We start from the raw sequence: 26,498 nt of genomic DNA on the forward strand, positions 1-26,498 counted from the left end.
CTAGTTTAAAGGGGTGAAACGGCTTGTCACAGACGTCTGACACTTACAGTACACACTACAACAAAACTTAATCAGTTCTCCCCGTACTAGAGCAGCGCAAAATGCAACAAACTGGCTCACCCGTGATGCTTTCCGCTTGTATTTATTGGCGAAGTCAAATTTCTCCTTGATGTCATCCAGGAGCTGCTCCAGACGCGCTTTCTCCTCTTTCCCCGTGTAATCCGGACTCAGGAGCACATACGCCCTCCAATTTGCCGAGTCAAAGCCCCAATGGCAAGTTCTGTTCTCCAGCGATTTGTGACTGTGCACCACGAATTTCTGGGTCGGGTACATGAGCCTGCAGTCCATGCATTGGATGCAGGGCGCGTTGGGACTCGTGTAGAGCTCCGGGACCAGCAGACCCTTACACTTCCCGAAGCACTCGTGATAGATCTTGAAGCTCTTCTCGGTGAGTTCCAGCTCGATGGAGCCGTACAGCTCCTTCTTGGAGTGCGGCGGGTACGTGCCCCCGTAGATGAGCGCGTTGCACAGGCGCTCCGCGTCCGTCTTGGTGATGAGTCCGCAGGACGGCGCGGAGAACGGCAGGATGCCCATCACCTTCAGGATCTCCAGCTGGTCGGCGGTGCAGCGCGAGCAGTAAATGTGCAGGTCGTCGCACACCGAGTTGATCTGCTGGAGCGAGAAATCCCGCAGCACCGTGTTGAGGATCTGCGGCAGGCACAAGCGCTTCTCGCCGCCCACCACAAAGCACGAGATGGTCTCGCCCTCCAGGACCGTCTCGCACCTCTCCGTGGAGCGGTCGGACGGGATGAAGAGCGGCCCTGGCATCACCGGAGGAGGCTGCATCGGGGGGAGATGCAGCACGGGCTCCGGGACGTCTTTGCCATCCTTCTTGAAGAGCAAATCGTGTTGCCACCTGGCCGAGAAAGCGGCCGGTCCTCCAAGAGAGCTCATGGAGCTCAGGTGAAACTGTTTGAGAGTTTGTTGCAGTCCCGGGTGAGGCTGGAAACTCTGTCGTGTTACTGTTTCCATGTTTCGCGCACGGCGTTGTCGTTGAAACCGAGCGTCTGGCGAGAAATACGACTCAAAGGTCCTGGTACCGCGTCTCTAAATCCAAGTCTGTGAAAACAAGCGCAAGAAGGCCGATAGGGCTTCATCAAATCCCCACTCAGACGAAGGTTACCACCGGCGTGTCTTCTTCCCCTGCAGCGGGCTCTCTCCTGTCCATATCCACAGACAGACGCGTACAGAAAACTCAAGTGTAACACAAGCAAAAGCGCGCAAGTTGCAGCAAAACTATCCCACGGGGGAGCCGAACTTGTCCCACGTCAAAATCAGGAGTCAAATACACAATCCGCGAACTTTAAATCCGTATTTTTCCCTGCGAGTAGAGATCGCTGCAGCCGGACACGGCGCGTCGCCTCCGCTCCTCTGCCCCTGCAGTTCAGTATGACTGAGTCAGTGAGCACAGCCTCTCGCGCTCTCTCGCTCGCTCGCTCCCTCTCTCTCACTCAGTGTTTGTGTGTGTCTGGCTCAGTCATTGAATCCCAGCCAAGAATGTGACTGACTCCGCAGGCTGTGGCTCTTCCAAGAACCAGCCTTCACTCCCTACTGCTGTAGAGAGAGACAGTCACTGACTGTACTTAGATCTGTTTATTAATACAACTATTTATTATTATCATGATGTATTTTTACTTTATTTTTATTCATTTCTTAGCTTGTTTGTTATTTAGTTACTAATTACATACTTGTCTAATTATATCCATTTAATTATACTGATAATTACTATACTATAATAATTATCTGATAATTACTGATAATAATTATAAAGATAACAATAATTATTGTATATATGACAGCTTTATTTGTCATCATTTACAATATTGTCAAAGCATATAGCCTACAGTACTTAAAATATTAAAATAGGCAATAGAATACGGAAAATAAATAGGTTGAGGTAAATAAAAAAATGGAATAATAAACGAAAGTGACAAGCAAAACAGCACAACACTGTTTTTGTATTAGGCCCCTCCTGTTCGAACCGCCCGCTCTATGCAGGACTCGAACCCGGGTACGCTGGCATGGGAGTCGGGCGCTCTAACAAGGAGGCTAAAGACCACAGTCTCAAGAATCAGTCAGTCATAGTCTGTTACACTATGTTTATTAAATTAATTGTGTAACACATTTTATTCTATTATTAGTGCACTTTTTAATTTTTGCCATTTTTATTAATACTTAATGCAAATGTAGGTTTTTCTAAATTTCTCTGTTTCCAGCAACCATTTCTGTTATTTCAAATGTATGCATTTCATTATCAGTAAATTCAAAGTTGTTGAAAACAACATATCACTTGTCTTGCACCACTTTTAAATTAAGGCTGCAATTAAACCTCAAATAGTTCGTAAAACGGTACATTTGTACACTGAACACTGTAAGTCTCAGGGGAGGAGGAAATAAGATCATTTTTTGCAGGCAAGCATCAGTGGGTTGATGGGTGGAGTCTGAAACAGACGCTCTAATTTAGACTGACTGCGGTCTGAGTTTGTAAGCTTTGGTTTTCCTGAGACTTCTAGACTGAGATGAGTACAGCAGACTGAACTGGGAAAGTACTGGAACTGCATAAGCATGTTGTTTCACAATGTTTGTATGACAAATTACTTTTAATATTTTGCCAATAATATCAAACAATTCGGTCAAGCGCATCAAGCAATAATAATATTACGCGTCATGTTTACATTATAAATGGGTGTTAATTATATAAAACGATATTCAGTGCCACCATTACAACATCTCAGGTTTGTGCCATACAGACCTCCAACACTTCCTTAATGTGAATAATGCTGTGACCTATATATATAGCCTATATTCATATCTTGCTGTTTAAATCAGTATATATATATGGATGTTATGTCTGTCTGTAGATGGCTATGGGATTCATTTCATTCACATTTCCTCTAACACTACAGTGCTGAACATATGCCAGTGATTTATTAATAATTCTCTTTAGATTGAGTCCAGCAGAGGTCAATGTAATCTGTTGCAGTAGCTCCCTCTAGCTCCAAGGCGACGTTACTGCAGGTGGAATACAATAGGACAAATGGCCTTGATGCATTGCATCAATTCACCAAACTGCCAACCATTTGTAAAAGGGGTACAAAATTAGAAAAACAAATACGTACAATATACATTTAAAATTGTAAAATAATGTAAAATGGAGCTACAGAACATTTGATTTGCTAAGAAAACAATTAAAACTGAATAATGTGCATAAATCCCTTTTATCTGTATTGACTGTATATGAGCTAAATGCATTACCAGTTCTTCATTTGGATAGCTTTCGTTTTTTCCACAGAAGTCTATATGTGATTTGGTCTTGCAGCTTCGTGATAATGCGATGAGAGAAGGGAATTCTTTTTAACAGTGCCTTAGATTCCTTCTTTCAATAGTTTTATTTGGATTTGCGTCATGGATTTTGGAAAAGCCCAGCGAGTTTGACCAAAATATGATCATTAGGCCTCTGCTGTCTCTTACATTTTTGCACATATATGGAAATATATTCAAATGGGTGGTGTGAACACGAACTGCTGACCCAAACTCTTTTTGGATGAGGTTTTTTTAGGCCTGTTATTAAATGCCAAATATTACTCATCCACCATAATGGACGTGCAATCAAAAAATGAATAACAATAAACTTTTTTCATCCCATTAAGGCTACTCGCATTAGACGTTTCAGTATTTCTGTCCTTGAATAAAATTCCTTTGTTGGCTACTAACATTAAATAGTTAGTTAGAGTCAGATAAGCACACAAGCTTTATTTAGACAGCTGTAAAAAGCATATGAATAGAAAAAAAACACTCTATTTTGGATCCAGAGATAGAAATCCAATTTGTGACTATAACAACAGGTTTGTATAAGCCAGATCCCTTAAACGCAAATGCGTTGGGATTGGTTGTTTTTTGCGTAGGCGTCATGACATGTCTGCAGTAATTACATTGCAGAAGAGTCAATTACCTATTTAAATTTATGCAGTGACAATTTAAATGGCAGACACATTACGAATGTTTGCTTTCATGCACTGGTAACAGTGTGGGAATCAGTGAATCAGACTTGCTAATTCATTTATTTAATCTATTTACTTAAAAAAAAAAAACACTTATTTTCTGAAAGAGGTAGACAAAAATGGAACAAAAAGGTGTGAATAATAATATTTGATCTGGTGGGTCGCCATTAAAGGTTATGAACTGCACGGTTTAAGAGAGATTTTGTGTGTGGTTGATGTTGACAGCCAGTTTTCTCTGCCCAAGCTACAACACCACCACCCTCTTAACAAACAGGATCAACATATATCTGGTAGGCTCAGATAAGAAGAAACTAAAGATAAGTGCTGCATTACTGCCATTTATTCAGCTTTTAAGAAGCAGAATTATATGCAGTGATACATGCTGATGTTTTGTAAACACACGGATTAGTGGTGGGCAGAAGTCTCTGTTTCTCAGCGCTGCCAGTTCAACCTGTGCCAGCTGTCTGACAAGTCAAACCCGTCAGAGCCGCGACCTTTTTGAGAAAGGGCAGACCTGCAGCTTAATCATTCTGGTGAGAGGCCGTGCCCACATCTCTCCCCGGAGGAGACGCCACTCCTCCGGTTACATACTGGCAGCTTGGCAGGGGCAGAGGTTTGGTAACAGATACTAGCTGAGAAGATTTCTGTCAGACTCATTTTGCAAACAGTGTCTTAAAGGTGATGTCTGTAATTTTTTTAAGGTTACAAATATTTCCTAACTTTAAGTAAGCCAATTGCAGGTTGATTTCCTTTAAAATTGCAGTATTTGTTAAAAAAGTATCTATCCTTACACATCATTATTATTTTGTTTAATTAAAGGATTAGTTCACCCAATAATGAAAATTATGTAATTAATGACTCTAATTAATGTAATTACTGACCCTCCTGTCGCTCCAAACCTGTAAGATTTTCAGAACACAAATGAACATCTTTTTGATGAAATCTGAGAGCTTTCTGTCCCTCCATTGACAGCTGCGCAACTACCACTTTGACGTTTCAAAAGAGATAAAGAGATCGTAAAACTAATCAATGAATTGAGTGGTTTAGTCCAAATTTTCTGAAGAAGCTCGATCGCTTTATATGATAAACAGATTGAATTTCAGCTTAAAATACCCCATAGATTTTTTTTAATTAATTTTTTTAACTGCCTATTTTGGGGCATCATTAAATATGAGCCGATTTATGCTGTGCGGCCCCTTTAAATCTCGTGCTCTCCACCCACAGAGCTCGCGCTTGCCTTAAACAGTGCCTAAACAAAGTTTACACAGCTAACATAACCCTCAAATGGATCTTTACAAAGTGTTCGTCATGCTGCTGCATGTATGCGTCGGATTATGTGAGTATTGTATACTGTTATATTGTTTACATTTGATTCTGAATGAGTTTGATAGTGCTCCGTGGCTAACGGCTAATGCTACACTGTTGGAGAGATTTATAAAGAATGAAGTTGTGTTTATGAATTATACAGACTGCAAGTGTTTAAAAATGAAAATAGCGACGGCTCTTGTCTCCATAAATACAGTAATAAACGATGGTAACTTTAACCACATTTAACAGTACATTAGCAACATGCTAACGAAACATTAGAAAGACAATTTACAAATATCACTAAAAATATCATGATATCATGGATCATGTCAGTTATTATTGCTTCATCTGCCATTTTTCACTATTGTTCTTGCTTGCTTTCCTAGTCTGATGATTCGGCTGTGCACATCCAGACGTTAATACTGGCTGCCCTTGTCTAATGCCTTTCATAATGTTGGGAACATGGGCTGGCATATGCAAATATTGGGGGCGTACACCCCGACTGTTACGTAACGGTGTTGTACGGTGTTGAGATTCGCCTGTTCTTCGGAGGTCTTTTAAACAAATGAGATTTACACAAGAAGGAGGAAACAATGGAGTTTGAGACTCACTGTATGTCATTTCCATGTACTGAACTCTTGTTATTTAACTATGCCAAGATAAATTCAATTTTTAATTCGAGGGCACCTTTAAGAATTTTCATTTTTGGGTGAACTAACCCTTTAATGTGCCCTTGTAATCTTTAATCAAAATAATTTCCCGTCCTTCTTGCACCGACATCTCTTCTCTTCTGTGTTTACTGACACGAGGACAACCTGTCATTCACATGACATCAGCGCCATAGCAAACCACAACTATCTAATCAATTCCTGATGGGCAAAATCAAGTCCCGCTCTACATTTGTCTTGTCCGAGAAGCTGTTTGACATCACAATAGGGAAGAAAAGACTTCTGTTTCATGCCAAATTAATGTGGCACTTTCAGAAGACTGCTAAAACAATTTGGGTTGGAGTTTTGGGTGGAGCTATCGGTTTAGTTAACCAATGGCAGAAAAGGGGAGTGTTCAGGAAACCTGTTTAAACAGAAAAAAATATGAAAATTCTGTCATTTACTCACCCGCATGTTGTTCCAAACTCTTAAGGCGATGTAAAATTAATCCATATAATCTGAGCGTTTTAATCCAAGTCCTGTAAAGAGAACCATGTTTTATATGATGCATAGATTTAATTTAGGCTTTTAATCACATATTTGATTATATAAACTCACATACAGAGAGCGCATGACATATGGTAAACACAGAAACTCTTGCTGCATCACATTCAACATGCACGTTTGAGCTCACGTGTTTCATCAAATAAAGTGATCTCTTCACAAGACTTGGATTTTACACCGCTGATTCATAAGGATTTGTTTTATGGTGCCTTTATGACCTTTTTGGACCTTTTTGGTTACCTGTGCTTTCAATGGAGGGACAGAAACCTCTCATGCTTCATTAAAAATATCTTAATTTGTATTTCGAAGATTAATCAAAGTTTTATGGGTTTGGAACAACATGAGAGTGAGTAAAAGATAATGGAACGTTTGATTTGGGGTGAACTATCCCTTTAAAAGCAATGATTAATTTTGAAATTTTGTTAGGTGGCATTAGTGATGTAAAAAAAATACACTTTCCCTTTAAATTAATAGTTCACCCAAAAATGAAAATTTTGTTATTTTAAAGGGGTGGTTCATTGCGATTTCACTTTTACTTTAGTTAGTGTGTGATGTTGCTGTTTGAGCATAAACGTCTGCAAAGTTAGGACGCTCCAAGTTCAAAGCAAAGGGAGATATTTTCTTTTAAAGAATTCTCTGTTTAAGGACTACAACAGACGGCTGGTAGGGACTACAACAAGCTTCTTCCCAGGTTGGTGACATCAATAACCCTAAAATTTACATAAACCCCACCCCCGAGAACACGCAACAAAGGGGGTGAGGCCATGTTATTGCAATACAGTACATAACACAAATCGTTAGCCTCATAGCATAATTGCCCAGATCATATTTCAAAGGCAGATATCACAATTTGGCCAAAAAATGACTTTTATGCAATTATGCTATGAGGCTAACGAAATGCAATAGCATGTCATAGATAGCAACCTGACAAGTTATAATCGTAATTAAACTAAACTATACCTGTTCTATCTTCATGCAGCATATATTCTCTGACTCTGTAGGCATCTTGCAACAGTTCCCACACGAGCGATTTATAGATTAGCATGACAGAATATGCTAATCAATGACTTTAAGATAGTCAACTCCACATCAGCTACATAAATTCATCAACTAACCATTCAGAAACGTCCTGTTGCATTCTACATGTTGTCACTTCTTGAGTCTCTCCATCATTGTCCGACTCCGTTTTGAACATAAAAGGCTGAACAGTTTCTGACATTTTCAGTGAGTCTGCCTGAGGTAATCAGCGCTGCTAACAGGAGCTCTTGAAACTCCGCCCTCTACTTCAGAGCAGCAGCTCATTTGCATTTAAAGGGACACACACAAAAACGGAGCGTTCTTGTTCACCCTCGAAAAGTGACAAATTTAACATGCTATAAAAATTATCTGCGGGGTATTTTGAGCTAAACCTTCACATATAAGTATCTGATGTCCCCAGAGTGTGTTTTAGATCTTGTAAAAGTGGCATTATATTGACCCCTGTAAGCTCCACAAAAGCACCACATTTCTTTAATATGTATTGAATCAGAAAAGAATCACATTCTCGATTTTGCGGTGTAAGTTGCACCACAGCAATACAAATTCATGTACAAAGTATGTGGACATAATTCTCACATATGACAAGGTGATACAGATCGAAAAAAGCAAATATGTTGCTATTAAGTTAAACGCTGACTCACATGAAAATACTAACAAACTGCCAATAAAGGTGAGGCGTACTTTCAGCCCAAAAACCAAATACTCTATTTACAGATTTTTTTATATCATATCATCACTAACAAATATTTAATATCTGAGAATTTCCTAATTAGATTTTTTAAAGGGGGTCTCTTGTGACATTGGCCTCAGGCAGGCCCCTCTAACCTAACGCACAGTGGATTTACGACAAAAGCTAGCAAGCAATTTAACATCTTCTCCTGCACATTGGCCATTCTTTAATCTCCTCACTCTCTTTCCTATTCTCCTCTCACCATCTCACACTTCTTCCACAGAGCATTGAGAAAGCTTGCTTTTGGAAGGACTCGGGTAGCGCCCGCTATTTTTACATTTTTCATCATTCATCAGGCAACCATGGCGACGGCTCACAACATTGCCTCACACAAGTCCTAATGACATAAGCGCTCTTTCCTGGATGCAGTCTCCCCGGCTCCATCCCTGAACAGACTTACTCAAAACTCATCTGCTATTGTACTCTCTCACTGTGTGGCTATGGAACCATCAGTGTCAGCATTAGAACCTTCTGGAATTCTCATCCAGAGGAGAGAGATGGTTCCAAACCTTGCCTCAGCCTCTCCAGAGCTCAGAGCTGAGGAGGCACCTCGTATGGATCATTTATTTTCGAGGTGGCCATCAGAAATTTGCTCTCAGTTTTTTTCCCCCGTGTGTTCCTTCATAATGCAACGACATTGATAGTGTGCATGTGTGGGTTTCTTCAGTCACTACATGATCATTGGATAGCTTTTTAGGTGCTATTTTTGGTGTGGCCAATTCCAATTATAGTGCTTGTGTATTTTTATCCTTACAGTCCCATCTCTACTAATTTATGTGATAAACTAGTTATAAATTTAGTGATATTAGTCATCCAGGACAGGTTTAATTCTACAGAGGGATGTGTCATAGACCTAGAACAACCAAACAACAAGTTATTTTACATATTGTACACCCATTTTGAAAAGAAAAGAAAAAATGACATGACTGTTTTACATATATGTCAACAATAGGCTACATAATAATAATTTACATTTTTACATTTGCATTTTTATGCATTTGGCAGACACTTCATGCAAAGTGACTTAAGCTGCATTCATTTATTAGTTATCAGCTGATGATGATGATGATGATAATAATACCACTGATTTTGTATGTAGGCTATGTGTATTATTGCTTTGATAACACTGTAAAACAATAATGCCAATAAATAAATAATAATAATGATGTTCAACTGAATAATGAAACTAAATTAAAATAAAAAAAAAACATTTCCATAACCACACTAAAGTTCAGTCAATGCACAAATTTGGTTTTATAATCAAATAAACAATACTAATCCGACGCAGTATATTTCTGCAACGAAATGTCATTCGGACTGCGCAATCAGTGCGCAGCTTTAACGCAAAAAGACATTTGTAACCGAACACGGAAGTCGTTCAAAGGAACTCCCGCGTAGTTTTCATTGTTTGGATAAAACCATGTGCGTCTGATAGAGATGCAGTGTGTTTACAACCGAATGACTACTATGTCTAAACTGAAGAGGAAGAAATTATCAGTTGAAGAGAGTAGATCCGAGCAGCACTCGAGGATCAAGAAGTCAAACGAAAGTTTGTGCACAGTACAGGACAGTAGCTGCAGCAAAACATCAACAGGGAGGTAGGAAGAAGCCTGTTGATATTGCATTTAATACTCTGCAAAAGCTTATAATATAATATAATATAATATAATATAATATACAATTATTCTGTAACATATTGTAATGAAATGTTGACTTATTTTATATTCAATGTTACAGGGAGAGGTGGTGGGAGAGTTCTGAATTAAGTGATGTGGAGAGACTCTGGGCTCTTACCTTGAGAGCTCTATGCCCAGCCCTGCAGTCAGATCAGGAGGAACCTATTCCACAGCTCCCCCCACCTTCATCCACGGTAATACATCGGGTTATCATGAAAGGGGAAAGTCTCTTTGCCCTTATGATAAATGGTTTAACATGCAGTATGGCAGATATTGTAGTATTTATACAAGACAATCTCATACTGTTGTATGACCCTATTTAATACAGCATGAATGATTTGTGAGGTTTAATTCCTGCACTGAAATGGATGTTGGATGTAAATAGACACTGTAAGGTCTAGAGATGACTTCATACAGTCACATTATGAGGCAAGTGCACTGAACACTTCATTCCCTTCACTAAAATAAGATTAGGAGGGAACATGAATTTAAAAAATAATAATAATGATGATGTGCACGGATAAATCATTTATAAAAAATGCTGCAATATTCCATAAAAAGTAAGAATTGTCCATTTTGATTTCATGGTGACTTTAAAAGCAGGACCCACCCTTTAACTGTGAAACCGCAAATCTCACATTTTCCTCTGTACATGGGAAAAGTAGGCTTGATATTATTTTCCATGGAGATGAGAGGATGGACAGCACTGAATTTGTCCTTTCCAGAATTATCAACAAGGCTGTAGTGTGCTTTCCTGGTCAGCATGTTTATTTAATAAATGGCATTTTCCATGAATATGGTACACTTTGGTGTCGCATTACTTAAAAACATTCAACAGATAACATTTGAGGCACAAATACCAAACAATTAAAATTATTCAGCAATATCAGAATGTAGTCATCTGTTTAATCGATTCAGTTGATTGGATTACCTATTTTTTATTGAATAACTATTTTTATTAACCAAACATAATATTTTGCTGTGTTTTTTTAATATTTTATAGGGGGAAAATATTAGTAACTTTTTAAAAATGTTAAGTTGTATTTTTTTTGTAACAGCTTTGCAAAAATTATTTATTATATTAGTTTTCTCATATAAAATATATAATTTAATCACCGAAGGTTGACGATCAACATTTTCTAAAGGTTAATAAACACCTCCTTTCAAGCAGCACCAAATATATTATGTGTAAATTATGTTGGTAACAGAAGGGTCTACTCACAAGTGTGATAATTTGTGTAATACAGTGTGAGTTTCTCTCTATTTCCTCAGAAAACTCCTGTACAAAAAGTAAGTGATTGGAGGTGGTGCAATGCAGATGAAGATGCTAATCCCCCTCCAGATCTGCCCGCTCCATCTTTCCTCACTCACCCACAACCAGTGAATGACTGCAAGAACCCTTCACACCCTCCAGCAGCAGAGAACATGGGGGAATCTGACCCACCTCCACTTGCCGATCAAGAGAATTATATATCCTCACCTGATCAGGAGAGTGTGTCAGTATGTGACATACAAACTACTCAGCAGCACCACCTAGAAGTCTGTGGCGTTGAGGGTCGTAAATTGTCAGACAAACAGGGTGATAAATTTGGCGAAGCGGGTAAAGTCTCAGAAATGCAAGAGCTTACAATAGGATCTGGAGCTGGATTGGATGCGGACTCAAGAGCAGGAGGATCTGGAGCAGGATTGGATGCGGACTCAAGAGCAGGAGGATCTGGAGCAGGATTGGGTGTGGAATCAAGAGCAGGAGGATCTGGAGCAGGATTGAATGAAGGATCAAGAGCAGAAGGATCTGGAACAGGATTGAATGCAGGATCAAGAGCAGGAGGATCTGGAGCAGGATTGAATGAAGGATCAAGAGCAGGAGGATCTGGAACAGGATTGAATGCAGGATCAAGAGCAGGAGGATCTGGAACAGGATTGAATGCAGGATCAAGAGCAGGAGGATCTGGAACAGGATTGAATGCAGGATCAAGAGCAGGAGGATCTGGAACAGGGAAGGGTATAAAAACAGGTGCAGGAGGATCTGGATCAGGGCTAGGAACAATACCTGGAACTGAAGCATCAGCATCAGGCATGGGAATAAAACAAAAAGCAGGAGTATCTGGATCAGGGCAGAGAGCAAATCCTGGAGCAGGAGGGTCTGGAACAGGGCAGCGGGCAAATTCAGGAGTAAGAGGATCTGGATTAGGACTGGGAACAAAATCTGGAGCAGGACAGGGAGCAAAATCAGGACTTGAAGGATCTGGGTCAGGGCTGGAAAGAAATTCAGAAGCAGTTGGATCTGGATTGGGGCAAGGAAAAAAATCAGGTCCAGAAGGATCTGGAGCTGTGTCTGGATCAGGACTGGAGTGCTGCCCAATGTGTCTAATGTCATTTCCTGAAGGGTGAGTGAACATTTTATATCAATAAGTAAAAATTCCATTCCACAAAGTTGATTAACTTCACAATGCAGAACCAGAGTTCAAAATCAATGTATCAATCAATGTAATGTTACTACATTTGCTTCAGCAACCCAAAATGTTTCATTGGGTGCCTGCCATGAAATGTTCAATGTATAAAACCTACGATATTCCCCAATTTGGCATGGCTAGAGAAGAACGTTGTTGGTTGGTTTTGGCAAATAGTCTTATAGGAAATCCATATGGATAAAATGACACTTGTTGTATTTCAGAATGCAATACCTTAAGTACTTTGTTCTTCTTCACTAGAGTTCTCAATTTTCAGATGCCAATTAAACAGGCAAAACTCTCAAAATTCAGGTGTTTTGCAGAACAGCAACTCAAATGAAGAAGCAGGGAATGTGATGTGCTGTCATTGTAGAGTTGATGCATGTTCTAGAACACCGGAGACTAGAAGACTGAGATCAGCTTTGGCATTAGAGATGTTAAGCTGTACCTTTAGGTAAAGCCAGAACATACATACGCTCACTCTCATGAACCCCTTGGCAACACTTGTTTCACTAGGCTTTAAGATGAAGTGTTGGTGGATGGAATCATGAATTCTATCACCTCTTTTTAAATGGGCAAAATAAAATTAGTCATTTGTTGGAGAAAGACATTTTATTTTCCCTAAATGAAATGGATTTGAGTGTTTGCGCCTTAGGTGCTGGTGGAGCACTCCGAGATGGATATCGCAGCCACAGTTATGTAACTCACTCCTGGACGTGATGTCATCCTTGCAGATGTAGAGCAGAGGATCCAGTTCAGATGGGATTTATATTTGATGCTTTCTGAACACGTGATTCTTTATTTTGATTGATGAACATAGCAACGTTTAGCAGCTGTTATTGTTGTTGTACTATAGTATGAAGTACGCAAAGTGTTACACAACACATGACACTGAATTTTGAGACTTAATAATGAGGTGGTACAGTGATTGTACCCTGGTACTTTATGATAATCTAGTCTTTAGATGTACAAAAGTTAGCTATATTATATTTTAATTAACTGAAATGAGTTTAGGAAGTAGTTTAAGAAGAAATACATTTTGGAAAGTTGACATATTTTGCAATGTGACATGATTTAAACTGCATTTTCTATTTTATAATTATGTTTGCTGAGTTCTTATTATTTGAAAGACTACATAATATTTGTACTTTTATTTATATAAATAATAAATATTTCAAAAAATGCATTTTCCATTGCAGAACCATTTACAGTATAAGAAATGGGAGTTAGGACTTAACTGAACCTGAAATATATGTATTTTCTTTTAACTTAAAGGGTTAGTTCAACCAAAAATGAAAATTCTGTCATTAAGTACTCACCCTCATCTCGTTCCAAACTCGTAAGACCTTCGTTCATCTTTGGAACACAAATTAAGATATTTTTGGTGAAATCCATGAATTTTTTTTATTTATTTTTTTTGCCTCCGATAGACTACAACGTTATTACCACTTTCAAGGCCCAGAAAGGTAGTGAAGACATCATTAAAGGTGCCATCGAACGTTTTTTTACAAGATGTAATATAAGTCTAAGGTGTCCCCTGAATGTGTCTGTGAAGTTTCAGCTCAAAATACCCCATAGATTTTTTTTAATTAATTTTTTTAACTGCCTATTTTGGGGCATCATTAAAGGGTTACTTCAGGATTTAGCATTAAGCTTTGTATTAGTAGAATACCACTAGTATTTTCGAATTACCGTGCTTTCCCCCTTCATATCAGCCCGAGATGAGAGATTTATGCATTTTTATTCTGTAAAAAAGCCTCCGGTGACGCAAAAATCGTCATTTTGCGTCATCGGAGGCTTTTTTGGCCAGAGGCTTAAAACTACAGCCAGTAATAGCAGGTAGTTCCGCATTTTTTCACCACGCCCATACATATGCGCGTTTGAGGTTACTCACGGACATAGATCAAAGATTTTATCAAAAGTGGGTGTCAATTATATTTTTAAGCTTACAGTAATTAACATTATTTTGTTATAGTCTGCACTACATCGGTGGTTCATCTCGCAAATTTATCGGTCTCTGCAGTCATCTCAACCAATACAGCAACTGGCTTTTGTGGTAACGTTAGCATAAATAGATAAATAGACTAACTCAGTTTTACAGAACAGTGGCTTTACTTTGATAATAGTCAACTTATATGCAACTTATATGTAATTGTCTATCTAACGTTACTTTGCTAAGTTTGCAGTTTTACTGCTACCTACAACACTACATATAGGCTACTGTGTTATCAGAAATAGAGTCTAGTATCAGCGAGTCTTACCTCTAGGCGAATACGCTTAGTACCAGATGCCCAGGCTGTTCGTCCTCTGGGAAAGTGAATATCGATGGTATCGCGATGTCCTTCAGAATGGTTCTCTTAATTGCAAAGATTTTTGGTTCGTAGTCCTCGTGCTTGAAATGGAGACTACATATTCTGCGTTTTTTTAGGTTTTCTATAACGGTGTCATCTCCAAACTTTGGGTGTTTGATGGCCCGCAGCCACTGTTTACATCGCTCCAAATTAGGGCTGGGCGATATATCGCATGCGATTCTCACGCGCATTTCATCAGTAAAGCCGGTTCCCTGATTACCTCTAAATCGCCATCACCTGCTTTAAAATGGAGCGCCTTTTAATAGACAGAGCCGTAGATCACTGATAAGCCACGCAAAATCGGGTTCATTATCGAAGTTGATTCATCTTCGATACTGAACGCGATTTTGCGTGGCTTCTCCGTGAACTACGGCTTTGTCTATTAAAAGGCGCTCCATTTGAAAGCAGGTGATGGCGATTTAGCGGTAATCAGGGAACCGGCTTTACTGACGAAATGCGCGTGAGAATCGCATGCAATATATCGCCCAGCCCTACTCCAAATCTTTAACTTAATCGGAAAAAGATGAAAACTTACTTGTCCTTTCCTGGTTTTGGGTGTACATCCAGGTACAAAGCAATTTAGCACCATTTCGCTGTAAATGTATGAACTAACTCACGATTTATAGAATTAATATGTAACAAAGCAAGCCTAGTTTGAATTTTCCTGGTAATGCCGCCTGTAACCGATAGGCGTGGTTTGGGCGTGGCCTCGCAAGGGCAGCAAAACAAGTGCATTCTGGGAGTTGTTGTCTTTCATCCACATTAGTCAAAAATACATTTTCTGCCTTTTCTCAGTCTAGAAAGCTCCAAATTCAAAAATAATTTCACATTTCTACTACATAAATGACCAATTTTAAATACACATTCATCTTTCCAGGGGTGAAGTACCCCTTTAACTATGCACCGATTCAGGGGCTGCTGGCCCTTTAAATCTCATGCTCCCTGCCCATCGAGCTCGCGACTCTATAATACAGTGCATTTACAAAGTTCACACAGCTAATATAACCCTCAAATGGATCTTTACAAGATGTTCGTCATGTATGCATGTAAGCATGCATGCATGCTTCGGGTCATGTGAGTATAGTATTTATTTGGGTGTTTATATTTGATTCTGAATGAGTTTGATAGTACCCCGTGGCTAAAGCTAACATTACACACTGTTGGAGAGATTTATAAAGAATGAAGTTGTGTTTATGAATTATACAGACTGCAAGTGTTTAAAAATGAAAATAGCGATGGCTCTTGTCTCCGTGAATACAGTAATAAACAATGGTAACTTTAACCAACAGTAGCCTACATTAGCCTACATTGTTACGTAACAGTCGGTGTTATGTTGAGATTCGCCTGTTCTTCAGAGGTCTTTTAAACAAATGAGATTTATATAAGAAGGAGGAAACAATGGAGTTTGAAACTCAGTATGTCTTTTCCATGTACTGAACTCTTGTTATTCAACTATGCCAAGGTAAATTCAATTTTTGAATCTAGGGCACCTTTAAAATAGTCCATATGACTGCAGTGGTTATACCTTAATGTTATGAAGCGACAAGTATACATTTTGTGCGCAAAAAATAACAATTTTATTCAACAATTTCTTTTCCATGTAAGTGCAGCGCTTCCACGTTCTACGTCAGAACGCCGGCTCAGTATTGGCCGATGCTGTTCACGTGAGCAGCACGACGTATGCGTGTAGACGTAGAACCCGGAAGCGCTGCACTGTGTTTACTAGGGATGAGTATTGACACAATTTTCACGATTTGATTTGATTTCTATTCACATGCTTGCGATTCGATTTGAATCAATTATTTTGGATGTAGTATATCAGATACAGTACATGGCAAGTTTTCTAGAGGAAAAAAATCTCTCAACTAATGCTGTAAACATACACATACACATGGGAGTCAGTTGGTACTACATTACTATAATATTTAAGGTTAAAATTAACTTATTTATATACAAACACTTAAATTACACTCAATGATGTTTTTTTTTATAATAAATTAAGTTTAGAATTACATAATCATATTTCTACTCCAATTAGTTTTTTTTTTAATATAAACATTTAAATCGTGGCTGTCATAACTGATTTATTGAAACATGCATTAAATACTGAAGAACATTAAAAATTATAATGAATATGTAACGACGCATATATTTATAAGAATGCTGCTCTCTAGAGTTCTTTTTCTAGCTGACTAATGAGTTTATGGTCAATGAATATGGTTTTTCTGAGGTAAATGTGACGTTATGTGACATTGTTTACAAGCTGTTTTATTGACATCTTTCTGCGGTTGAAACACTGATTGAGCTATCATATGAGACATGATACGGATTTCGGTAAGTTGTACTGTACATACCTTCAGATGTTTATTCATGTTTATTTCACGCTGTAACTGGTTTAAAGCGGAGGAGAGGATGTTCACATGCGCTCCGTGCTGCCGCTTCTCCTTAACTGAGGCGCTACAGTGATCTGTCACGCCACATTAAACAGCGCCAAAACAGTATTTATTTTTTGAATCTCATAATAAGATGGACGTCATTTGAAATCTGAGACTTTGCCTCATATCAAAAATAACAAAGCACAAAGATTATTGCGATTTATCGGATGGGAGGCGCGCTATTTGTTCTGTTCATTCATCAACTGAAAACAGACTAGACTAATCGATTCTTGGGATTTAAAGGTGCCCTAGAATTAAAAATTGAATTTATCTTGGCATAGTTGAATAACAAGAGTTCAGTACATGGAAATGACAAACACCATTGTTTCCTCCTTCTTATATAAATCTCATTTGTTTAAAAGACCTCCGAAGAACAGGTGAATCTCAACATAACACTGACTGTTACGTAACAGTCGGGATCATTAATATATACGCCCCCAATATTTGCATATGCCAGCCCATGTTCAAGCATTAGACAAGGGCAGGACGTCTGGATCTGCACAGGTGAATCAACAGACTAGGTAAGCAAGCAAGGACAACAGCGAAAAATGGCAGATGGAGCAATAATAACTGACATGATCCATGATATCATGATATTTTTAGTGATATTTGTAAATTGTCTTTCTAAATGTTTCGTTAGCATGTTGCTAATGTACTGTTAAATGTGGTTAAAGTTACCATCGTTTCTTACTGTATTCACGGAGACCAGAGCCGTCGCTATTTTCATTTTTTAAACACTTGCAGTCTGTATAATTCATAAACACAACTTCATTCTTTATAAATCTCTTCAACAGTGTGTAATGTTAGCTTTAGCCACGCAGCACAGCCTCAAACTCATTCAGAATCAAATGTAAACATCCAAATAAATACCATACTTACGTGATTAGACATGTTGTATGACGAACACTTTGTAAAGATCCATTTTGAGGGTTATATTAGCTGTGTAAACTTTGTTTATGCTGTTTAAGGCAAGCGCGAGCTCCGTGGGCAGGGAGTGTGAGTATTTAAAGGGGCCGCAGCCTAAATCGGCTCATATTTAATGATGCCCCAAAATAGGCAGTTAAAAAAATTAATAAAAAAATATCTATGGGGTATTTTGAGCTGAAACTTCAGACACATTCAGGGGACACCTTAGACTTATATTACATCTTTTAAAAAGATGTTCTACGGCACCTTTAAGAATCGGTATCGGTTCGTAAAAATTAGCATCGATTTAAATCGAGAAAACAATATTTTTTACCCAGCCCTAGTGTTTACCACGTGAACAGCGTAGGAGACTTGCATGGAAAAGAAATTGTTGAATAAAGTTATTTTTGTTTGTTTTTTGCACACAAAAAGTATCCTTGTCACTTCATAACATGAAGGTTGAACTGTAGTCTGTAGTCACATGGACTATTTTAACAATGTCTTTGCTACTATTTTAACTTTGTTAAGTTTTACGTAATTTTCCTTGCAGATTCATATACTTTTAAGCTAAAATCTTGATGTTGGATTAAAAAAGTCAATGGAACTGTTATATAGCCTGTATAATCGCATACCAGTTTATAGGCGTCATTTTCACCTTGCTGCCATCTTTAATCAATGCCAACTCTCCAAAAAAAGGCTGTTTATGAACTTTTCTGCTTGTGAACTTTGGAGCACTTCTCAGAAAGAGGAAACACTATGTTAAAACATGGCAGACTGTGAGTGTACTTAAAGAGAGGAGGAAGAGAAACTCTAAGAAGGACAGTTATTCATCAGAACGGGTCAAAAAGTCACCAAATTCTTGCTTGGTCCGAGAGCAGCGCTCCTTCGGCGTGGTGGGCAGCGCTGAACGTCCTAGAACAAGGCAGCACTTTGTTGCGAGTGCAGGGCTGGCGTGCGCCGCTGCCCGCTCTCTGCCCGTCGTGTGTACATTGGCCAGACTGCAGAGCACAGCAGAACACAGGCGGCCCCGTGAGAGAGACACAATGAACGCTCTTGTCTAGGGAAGGACAGATAGAGAAAGAGGCAGATATAGAGAGCGAGTTTCCGAGGGCGTCGATACGAACGGAGGGCAGGACTGGTGAAGAGATGGAAATCTTGATGGAGGGAATCGAGGGAACTGGTGGGTTGGCACGTGTAGATTCACAGAATGGTTTTGAGGTTTTCTGCTGGGAAGCATCAAGCCGTCTGGGTTGGAAAAGGGATTAGAGAGGAAAGGAAGGAGTCTTGAAGGGAAAGGGAATACAAACAAATGAATGTGAGTGGAAATGAATGCCGTTTTGGAGGGAGGAAGGATCTGTCTTTCTGAATCGTACTATAAACGGTCATTGGAAAGTCAAATTTGAGACCTGGTGACCTCGCAGTTTATGTGTGCTTGTTAGCCGGCAGCATACTATAACAAACTATTCCTCATGGTTTATTTTTGTGTGCACACATCACTAAAGTACTATAAATGGATTTATTCACTTCACGTAGTTTTCTGTGTCTGCCACCAACTGCATTAAAGGGATAGTTCACCCAAAAATGAAAATTCTCTCATCATTTACTCACCAAACCTGTAGGAATTTCTTTCTTCTGCTGAACACAAAAGAAGATATTTTGAAAAATATGGTTACCCATATTCTTCAAAATATCTTCTTTTGTGTTCAGCAGACGAAAGAAATTCATACAGGTTTGGAACGACTTGATGGTGACTAAATGACAGAATTTTCATTTTTGGGTGAACTATCTCAAGTAAAAAAATAAGGGTAATTCTTTACAATAAGGTTCCATTTGTGCATTCAACCTGTGGCGAAAATCAAGGTTTTTAATGTTTATATGTATTTGTGGTGTTTTTAATATGCTTTAAAGGGTTAGGTCACCCAAAAATGAAAATTATGTCATTAATGACTCACCCTCATGTCGTTCCAAACCCGTAAGACCGCCAAAAACAACCACGGCGACGTAAAAGGGCATTACCAACGCCAACAGATGAAAGGATTCAATGGAATCAGTTCAATGGAAAGGATTCCGGAAGAGAAGACAATGCTGAATAAAGTCGTAGTTTTTGTTATTTTTGGACCAAAATGTATTTTCGATGCTTCAACAAATTCTAACTAACCCACTGATGTCACATGGACTACTTTGATGATGTTTTTATTACCTTTCTGGACATGGACAGCCTACTGTACATACATTTTCAATGGAGGGACAGAAAGCTCTCGGACTAAATCTAAAATATCTTAAACTGTGTTCCTTACGGGTTTGGAACGACATGAGGGTGAGTCATTAATGACATAATTTTCATTTTTGGGTGAACTAACCCTTTAAGACAAATTCATCAGTCAACACCATTGCTGAGTATTTTCTCTTTAAAACTGTGTACCAGTTTATGCCCTCTTTCTATTGGCTCTTCTATGCACTGACAGTTCTAGGGCTTTGTTAATGTTCCCATCCTTAAAGTTGCCACAGTCATGTGCTGCACTATACCATTTTGTTTAATAATTAGTATATTTTTATTGATCTATTTACCTTGTTTAATTGAAAAATAATAAATATTGTTTTTATAAGTGTGATCTCTGATTGCAGTCCTTGAAAACCAAAAATGTAGTGCTTGAAAAGTCCTTAAATGATTTCACTTCTTCAGTATCTGTACGAACGCTGGTTAATGCATTAACTAACGCTGAAGGGATAGTTCACCAAAAATGAAAATTCTGTCATCATTTACTCACCCTCATGTCGTTCCAAACCCAAACACTTTCGTTCATTCAGAACACAAATGAAGATATTTTTGATGAAATCTGAACTATTTCTGTCCCTCCATAGACAGCTACACAATTGACACTTCAAAACGAGATCGTAAAACTAATCCATATGAATTGAGCGGTTTAGTTCAAATTTTCTGAAGAGACTCAATCGCTTTATATGATGACCTGATTGAATTTAGGCTTTTATTCACATATAAACATTGATCAGTGAACATGAACAGAACCAACCGAACCGAGAGCTCAACCGAACCTAATGTATGGGAACAAACCTCTTGCAACAGAAGCTCAAACGTGCTGCCTAACGCGAGAATGAACCTCATTAGTTCTCGCAGGTCAAGCAAACATGCTTGAGCTTCTGTTTACCACAACTGATTTGTGAGTTGATGAATGTTTATATGTGAATAAAAGCCTAAAATAAATCTCATCAGAAAATTTGCACTAAACCACTCAATTTATATATGAAATAGTTTTACGATCTTTTTTATTAACATTTTGAAGCAAGAAACTAACCCTTTAACTAATGGGAACTTATTGTAAAGTGTTACCAAAACAAGCATCTTCAGTCCTAGAAAAATGTGCATGTATTCTGACAGAGATGTTTTCAGCAAATGCATGTTAAGAATTGTTGGATACCAAGAGAAAATCAAAGGAGAATTGTAAATTATTGAAGTGTTTCCAGATAAATGTTTTTTGAGTGATATCAGGGGATCGGCTACATTGTAAACAGCTTTTCTCTACAGTCCAAAACTTACATCAACATGCATTATTCCCAAATAGTTTTTAAAAGACAGTGAGGGATCAATAACTTATCATGACTCAGAAATCTCATTTTGTTTCCAAAACTGCTCATTGTGCAAGAGAGAAACGGTCTTGCATTAGCGCCCTCGCGTTTTGGTTTATAAACCACAGATTACTGGAACCGGCACTGATTTCTCTTTAGTTTAGAGTGTGTTTTTTTTTTTTGTACTTCTCACTATTACTAAAAAGCTTGTATGTGTTCTCTGTTTTTTTTTTCAGGTTCACCCAAATGGAATGTGATGGTCATCTTGCACAATGTTTATCAGAGATGCATGACGATATTATTTGGTGATGATAATGAAATTGTATTATTTTGGATACCTGTGTTTTCCTTTGTAGCTTTACGTTGCATGTGCTTGCAAAATATTACTTTAACATTTTGATTACTGTAACCAGAGGACCTGTTAAGTATCTCTTATAAAATATGATGGAAAAATATGCATTATGCAATAAAGAACACAGTGTCGAACACGTTCTCTCAGACCAGTGTTGTTTTTCTTTTTTCTCCACACCCAGAAATCATGAGACAGGAAATGTGAAGTCATTACAATGAACATTTACTGATTTACAGTTGTTATCTAAGATGCTTAAGACTTAACTTCATAAAACCAAAGACATGTTCACATCTCTCTCTCTTCCCCTCAGCCCACAGAAACTCTACTGGAGCTTTCATTTACAATAATTTATAAAACAAACACTTCAAATATAAAAGTATTCCCCTGTAGCACATTGATAAGAGCGTAATTTGCTTTGGACTCAACATAAGGAAAGAACCGAAAAAGAAAGAAAAGCAGAAAACGGCTTGCGGCGGCTTTTGTATTTGGCAAGTTGATAAATAATGGAAATTTCTTCCTAAAAATGTTTTCAGGGACAGGAACTTGTATTTTATTGCAGTCTCGGGCTCTAAGTTTGAGACTAGCGGTTGGGACAGTTGATTCAGAGATCTCTTATGGTGCAGAAACAGATTTATTTCTCTCTTTTTGTGAAAATTTGAAGGTTTAAATTACAGATATTTACAATTATGCTAAACTTATTCCAGTTCAAATATAAACATGAATAAAACCAAAACAAAGGACAATCATAAATCTGACCGTTTCATGTGGATTCTGTACATTAGCTTGAGCTGGTGGAAAATTAGATTGGTCGGATGAAGATGGTTTATTACTTGGTCCTTTGTAATATACTATATAGTACCTGTTATTCAAACAGCTTGTACGAATAATCATCACTTTACAGGAATGAAAATGAAGGAAAATTTTACGTCACGAACCTGAAAATTCGCACCAGCAAACTATACTCGAATGCCACTTGTTGGCAGTTTGCATTGACCTGAAGTTTCTGTCATAAACAATCCATATATCATTCATAAAGAGTGGAAATTTGGTGGCTGTTTCTGTACCAGCTTTTCATTAGAGAGCTGAAAACACGGTGGGCTAATCTGGCTTTGCTCTCTCTGCCTCGTTATCGTTACGTTCGTCACGCTTGTTATCTCCTGGGCCGTTCTTTGTTCTTAGCCCGTCTGCTAATCTCGCTACTGTCTGACACAAAAGCAGCTAATTAATCCTGTTAACATGGCAGCAATTCTTCATACAGGTCTGATTTCTTCAAAGCATTCACATCTAAGAGTGTCGTCTTCACTCTTCAAGAAAAGGGGCAAATAAAAAACCCAAAACTTGGGAGATTAAATGCAACAGAAGATAGAAAACATATCTAGTTGCTTAATAACACCATACTTTATCACTGTGAGGGATTAATCAGTCAAGCTAGCCTGTGATTGGCTGTTTTGAAGTGAAATTTAAAGCTTTTTAAGAGACATTATGCTTTAGTTGTGTTTCCCTAGAGGAAAAGTTTGTAGAAGTGTATATGACTATGTTCGGAATAGCATACTAACATGCTACTCTCACTACAGCTTTGCAGTATGTATACTGTTCACAGTATGCACGGGATACCCAGATGATCTACTACATTTGCCAAGACACACAGTGCAGAATGTATCCCAGAATGCAATGCGCAAACTTGACCTTCAATTTCAATCTTTTTTGGCTCATTATTTTGTCAAACAGCATTTTTACACAACATTTTAGATTATGAAACAGCCATTATAAGTTGCTTATATGCAACATCACAAGATACCTTGTGACAGTGTAGCATACTAATGTTTATCGACAAAATCGTTTCACCTACTATTAGTAAAAATAGCAGAATACAACATATACTACTACAAGTAGTAGGCTAGAATTCTATTCCGAACACAGCCTGTCAACAAATTATATAAGCATATATTAGCATTCTGTGCTAATTGTGTTTTATATTGAGTGTTGTAATGGGTTGAATGGGTTCCCCCTTGTGTTGAGGTCATCTGAGATTCACATTACCACCACATTAACACCAGAGACATGATGTACAAACCCCTTGTTTGTGTTCTCTCGCCTTCCACAACATCTCAAAAGCATGTTATTGACACATCACATGAGTACAACAACACAAAATCCCCTTATCGGAGTGAGGAGCAGCCATTTGAGTAATATAGTGTGCTGTTGTAAAGAATGCTACTATAATATTAAACCTAGGCTCATTGGAAAATCGTGCCTGTGGCAACATTTTTGCAAAATATTACGTTGCTTACGTACTCTACACGGCTTCAGGGGGTTAATAAAGGCCTTCTGACGCGAAGCGATGCGTTTGTGCAAGAAAGATATCCATATTTAACACGTTATAAAGTAAAATAACTAGATTTCGCCAGACCGATGTCAGTTACACTTTCTTCGTAAGTTGAATACAGAAGGCGGTCTAGCTAGTTATTAAACTTAACCAACTGTGAGTCATAGGGTCAGCTTTCTTCTACATGTCTTTGAGCTCTTTTATCAAGACGCGTGTTTCACAGGACTCATACCCAAGCACTCCACATCTACCCGCATATGCAATGCTGTACCAGATGAGCTACCAAGCAAGTTTACTGTATCAGAAAAGCCATATGGAGCTGATAACGTACTGCACGCGTCAAAAAGTTTTCAAATCATGCACTATGGTAAAAGTCTTTTCAGGTCGTAACATAGTATTGTGCAAGGAACTGCTAGAAAATAAGACTTTATTAATCAAAAATCTGCCACTGTAATCATAATTTGCATGAAAAGTGTTCATTTCAGATGGAAACTGTAGTGAAATGTATATATAGTTTTGCAAAAATGTAGGTAAAGGCAGATTTTTCCAATGAGTTTAGGTTGGTAATATTACTGCCAGTCTGATGTATTTGGGCTTTGTGATTATTCAGTGTCTAACCTTCATGTCTTGGTTTCAACGTATGTATCAGTGTTTATGTCGATTAAAAAAATAAAATAAAACAAAATAAACACCTGCAGCTCACATTTCTCATTGGATGGTGCATTGGAAAATCAACTCCGATCTAACATGGAGTTCAGAGCAGTTTGGAGCATGGTGAATTTTGGATCTTTGAGGCACTTCTTCAAAAAAAACACATTTTATCTCCTATTTACTCTGTAAAATCAACATATGGGTGGTTAAAAGCCTGTGGTCTGAAGCACAGCTACCCACTGTTTAGGAAACCATCATGGTCATTAATTAAAATGTGCCACTTTGCATCATAGAAGGCATCATAAATTCTTCGATTGGCTACCTACACTATAATACAACATTTACTTTTAAACATTATACATTCTTGTTTTGCTTGAGGACGCACCTCATACAAGATTAAAGAGAATTAAAAAAAAAGTCGAACAGAAAATAAAAAAGTGCACATTAAGTTAGAACTGTCATATTTAGCTAGGGTTGATGGGAAATGTAGTCTCAGAAGGACGCAGGCACACAGATGGAGCTAACTCGAGTCCCAGGCAACAGTGCGCGCACACTCACACAAACATGGTTGTTGAAATTAAAGAGGATGCTGGGAAGCAGGAAGACAATCAACAGCTGAAATCTGGGGAATAGTTCTGAATTTGTTTTCTGAAGTTCCTGCAGTCGTTTCTTCTTCCAGTGTAACCCCAAAATAACTCAGGGAGGGTCAGAAACTTGAAGTCTTTTAGTGTTGCTTTTTGTCTTTAACGCAGTTTGAAGGAAAAGTCTTCTCTGTGAACACATAGTCTGAGCTAAACTCAGCTGTAGTAGTCTCGTGGAGCCGAAGGCAGAGAAACATCGGCCGTATTGTTCTTCCCTCATACGGTTTCATCAGTGGAGAGCAGCAGAGGATTAATGTACTCGAATCCCTCAAACTCAGACTGGTCTATTCTCTTTATCACATCCCTGAGGAGAGAAACCAACATTATTAATAGAAGAGCTACAATTCAACTGTACATGCCCCGTACTGTGGCTTAAAGCAAAGAATGTGGGGAATATTTAAAAAAAATTGAAAGCTAAAGGGAAGAAGGTGTAGTTTTAGATCAGCTGAATTTCTGATAGGTGCTAATAAGTATTGCATAGAAGGACTAGTTGCTGGCATCACATCTTTTACATGTACGTTTATTCATTTAGCATACGCTTTTATCCAAAGTGACTTACAAATGAGGAAAACAGCAAAGTGATTTACCCCAAGGAGACAATAATGCGACAAGAGCCAACAATACCAAGTTTCGAACATTGTCGAGAAGAGAATTTTGAATATGTGCCCAATTTGACCTTCTATTTCCAGTGTGATTAAATACAGCTGTGATTTTTAACATTCCTTTTTTTGTTCAACAGTTGATTGAACTGGAAAAAATGAAGATATTTTTCCACAA

The 26,498-nt window shown here is 38.3% G+C and overlaps 3 protein-coding genes across 9 annotated transcripts in view; 1 reads left to right on the top strand and 2 right to left on the bottom strand.

Annotated features, from left to right (window-relative positions):
* The window catches only part of skia (v-ski avian sarcoma viral oncogene homolog a), a 71,388-nt gene extending 69,851 nt beyond the window's left edge, over window positions 1–1,537 (bottom strand). The window contains exon 1 of the mRNA XM_048208742.1: window positions 121–1,537. Within this exon, the coding sequence (XP_048064699.1) occupies window positions 121–1,032 (912 nt within the window). The 5' untranslated portion in view covers window positions 1,033–1,537. The remainder of the gene's footprint in view (window positions 1–120) is intronic.
* Window positions 1,538–9,687: 8,150 nt separating this feature from the next.
* On the top strand, window positions 9,688–22,244 carry si:ch73-70k4.1 (fibroin heavy chain). Of its 3 annotated transcripts, XM_048208751.1 has the most exons (5): window positions 9,691–9,946; window positions 10,086–10,218; window positions 11,297–11,837; window positions 11,889–12,411; window positions 21,988–22,244. In XM_048208751.1, the coding sequence occupies exons 1-5, from the start codon at window positions 9,786–9,788 to the stop codon at window positions 22,058–22,060; spliced, it is 1,431 nt and encodes a 476-aa protein (XP_048064708.1). In that variant the 5' UTR covers window positions 9,691–9,785; the 3' UTR covers window positions 22,061–22,244. The 3 variants fall into 3 exon arrangements, with proteins under 3 accessions (XP_048064707.1, XP_048064708.1, XP_048064706.1); XM_048208750.1 differs by lacking the exon at window positions 21,988–22,244 and adding an exon at window positions 12,787–13,637 and having other exon boundaries at window positions 9,688–9,946; window positions 11,297–12,411; XM_048208749.1 differs by having other exon boundaries at window positions 9,693–9,946; window positions 11,297–12,411.
* A 64-nt stretch (window positions 22,245–22,308) lies between these two features.
* Window positions 22,309–26,498, bottom strand: part of prkcz (protein kinase C, zeta) — a 132,294-nt gene continuing 128,104 nt past the window's right edge. For all 5 annotated transcript variants that reach the window (XM_048208747.1, XM_048208745.1, XM_048208746.1 and 2 more), the window contains one exon: window positions 22,309–26,025. In XM_048208747.1, the coding sequence (XP_048064704.1) occupies window positions 25,938–26,025 (88 nt within the window). In that variant the 3' untranslated portion in view covers window positions 22,309–25,937. The remainder of the gene's footprint in view (window positions 26,026–26,498) is intronic.

Source organism: Megalobrama amblycephala, linkage group LG12 (assembly GCF_018812025.1).
Source record: "Megalobrama amblycephala isolate DHTTF-2021 linkage group LG12, ASM1881202v1, whole genome shotgun sequence".
Taxonomy (NCBI): domain Eukaryota; kingdom Metazoa; phylum Chordata; class Actinopteri; order Cypriniformes; family Xenocyprididae; genus Megalobrama; species Megalobrama amblycephala.

Bases quoted from the DNA above. Each gene is read 5' to 3' on its own strand.
- si:ch73-70k4.1 (XM_048208749.1), top strand. From the start codon at position 9,786: ATGCAGTGTGTTTACAACCGAATGACTACTATGTCTAAACTGAAGAGG. The intron at 10,219-11,296 runs GTAATACATCGG...CTATTTCCTCAG, and splicing joins TCCCCCCACCTTCATCCACG to AAAACTCCTGTACAAAAAGT. The intron at 12,412-21,987 runs GTGAGTGAACAT...TTTTTTTTTCAG, and splicing joins CTAATGTCATTTCCTGAAGG to GTTCACCCAAATGGAATGTG.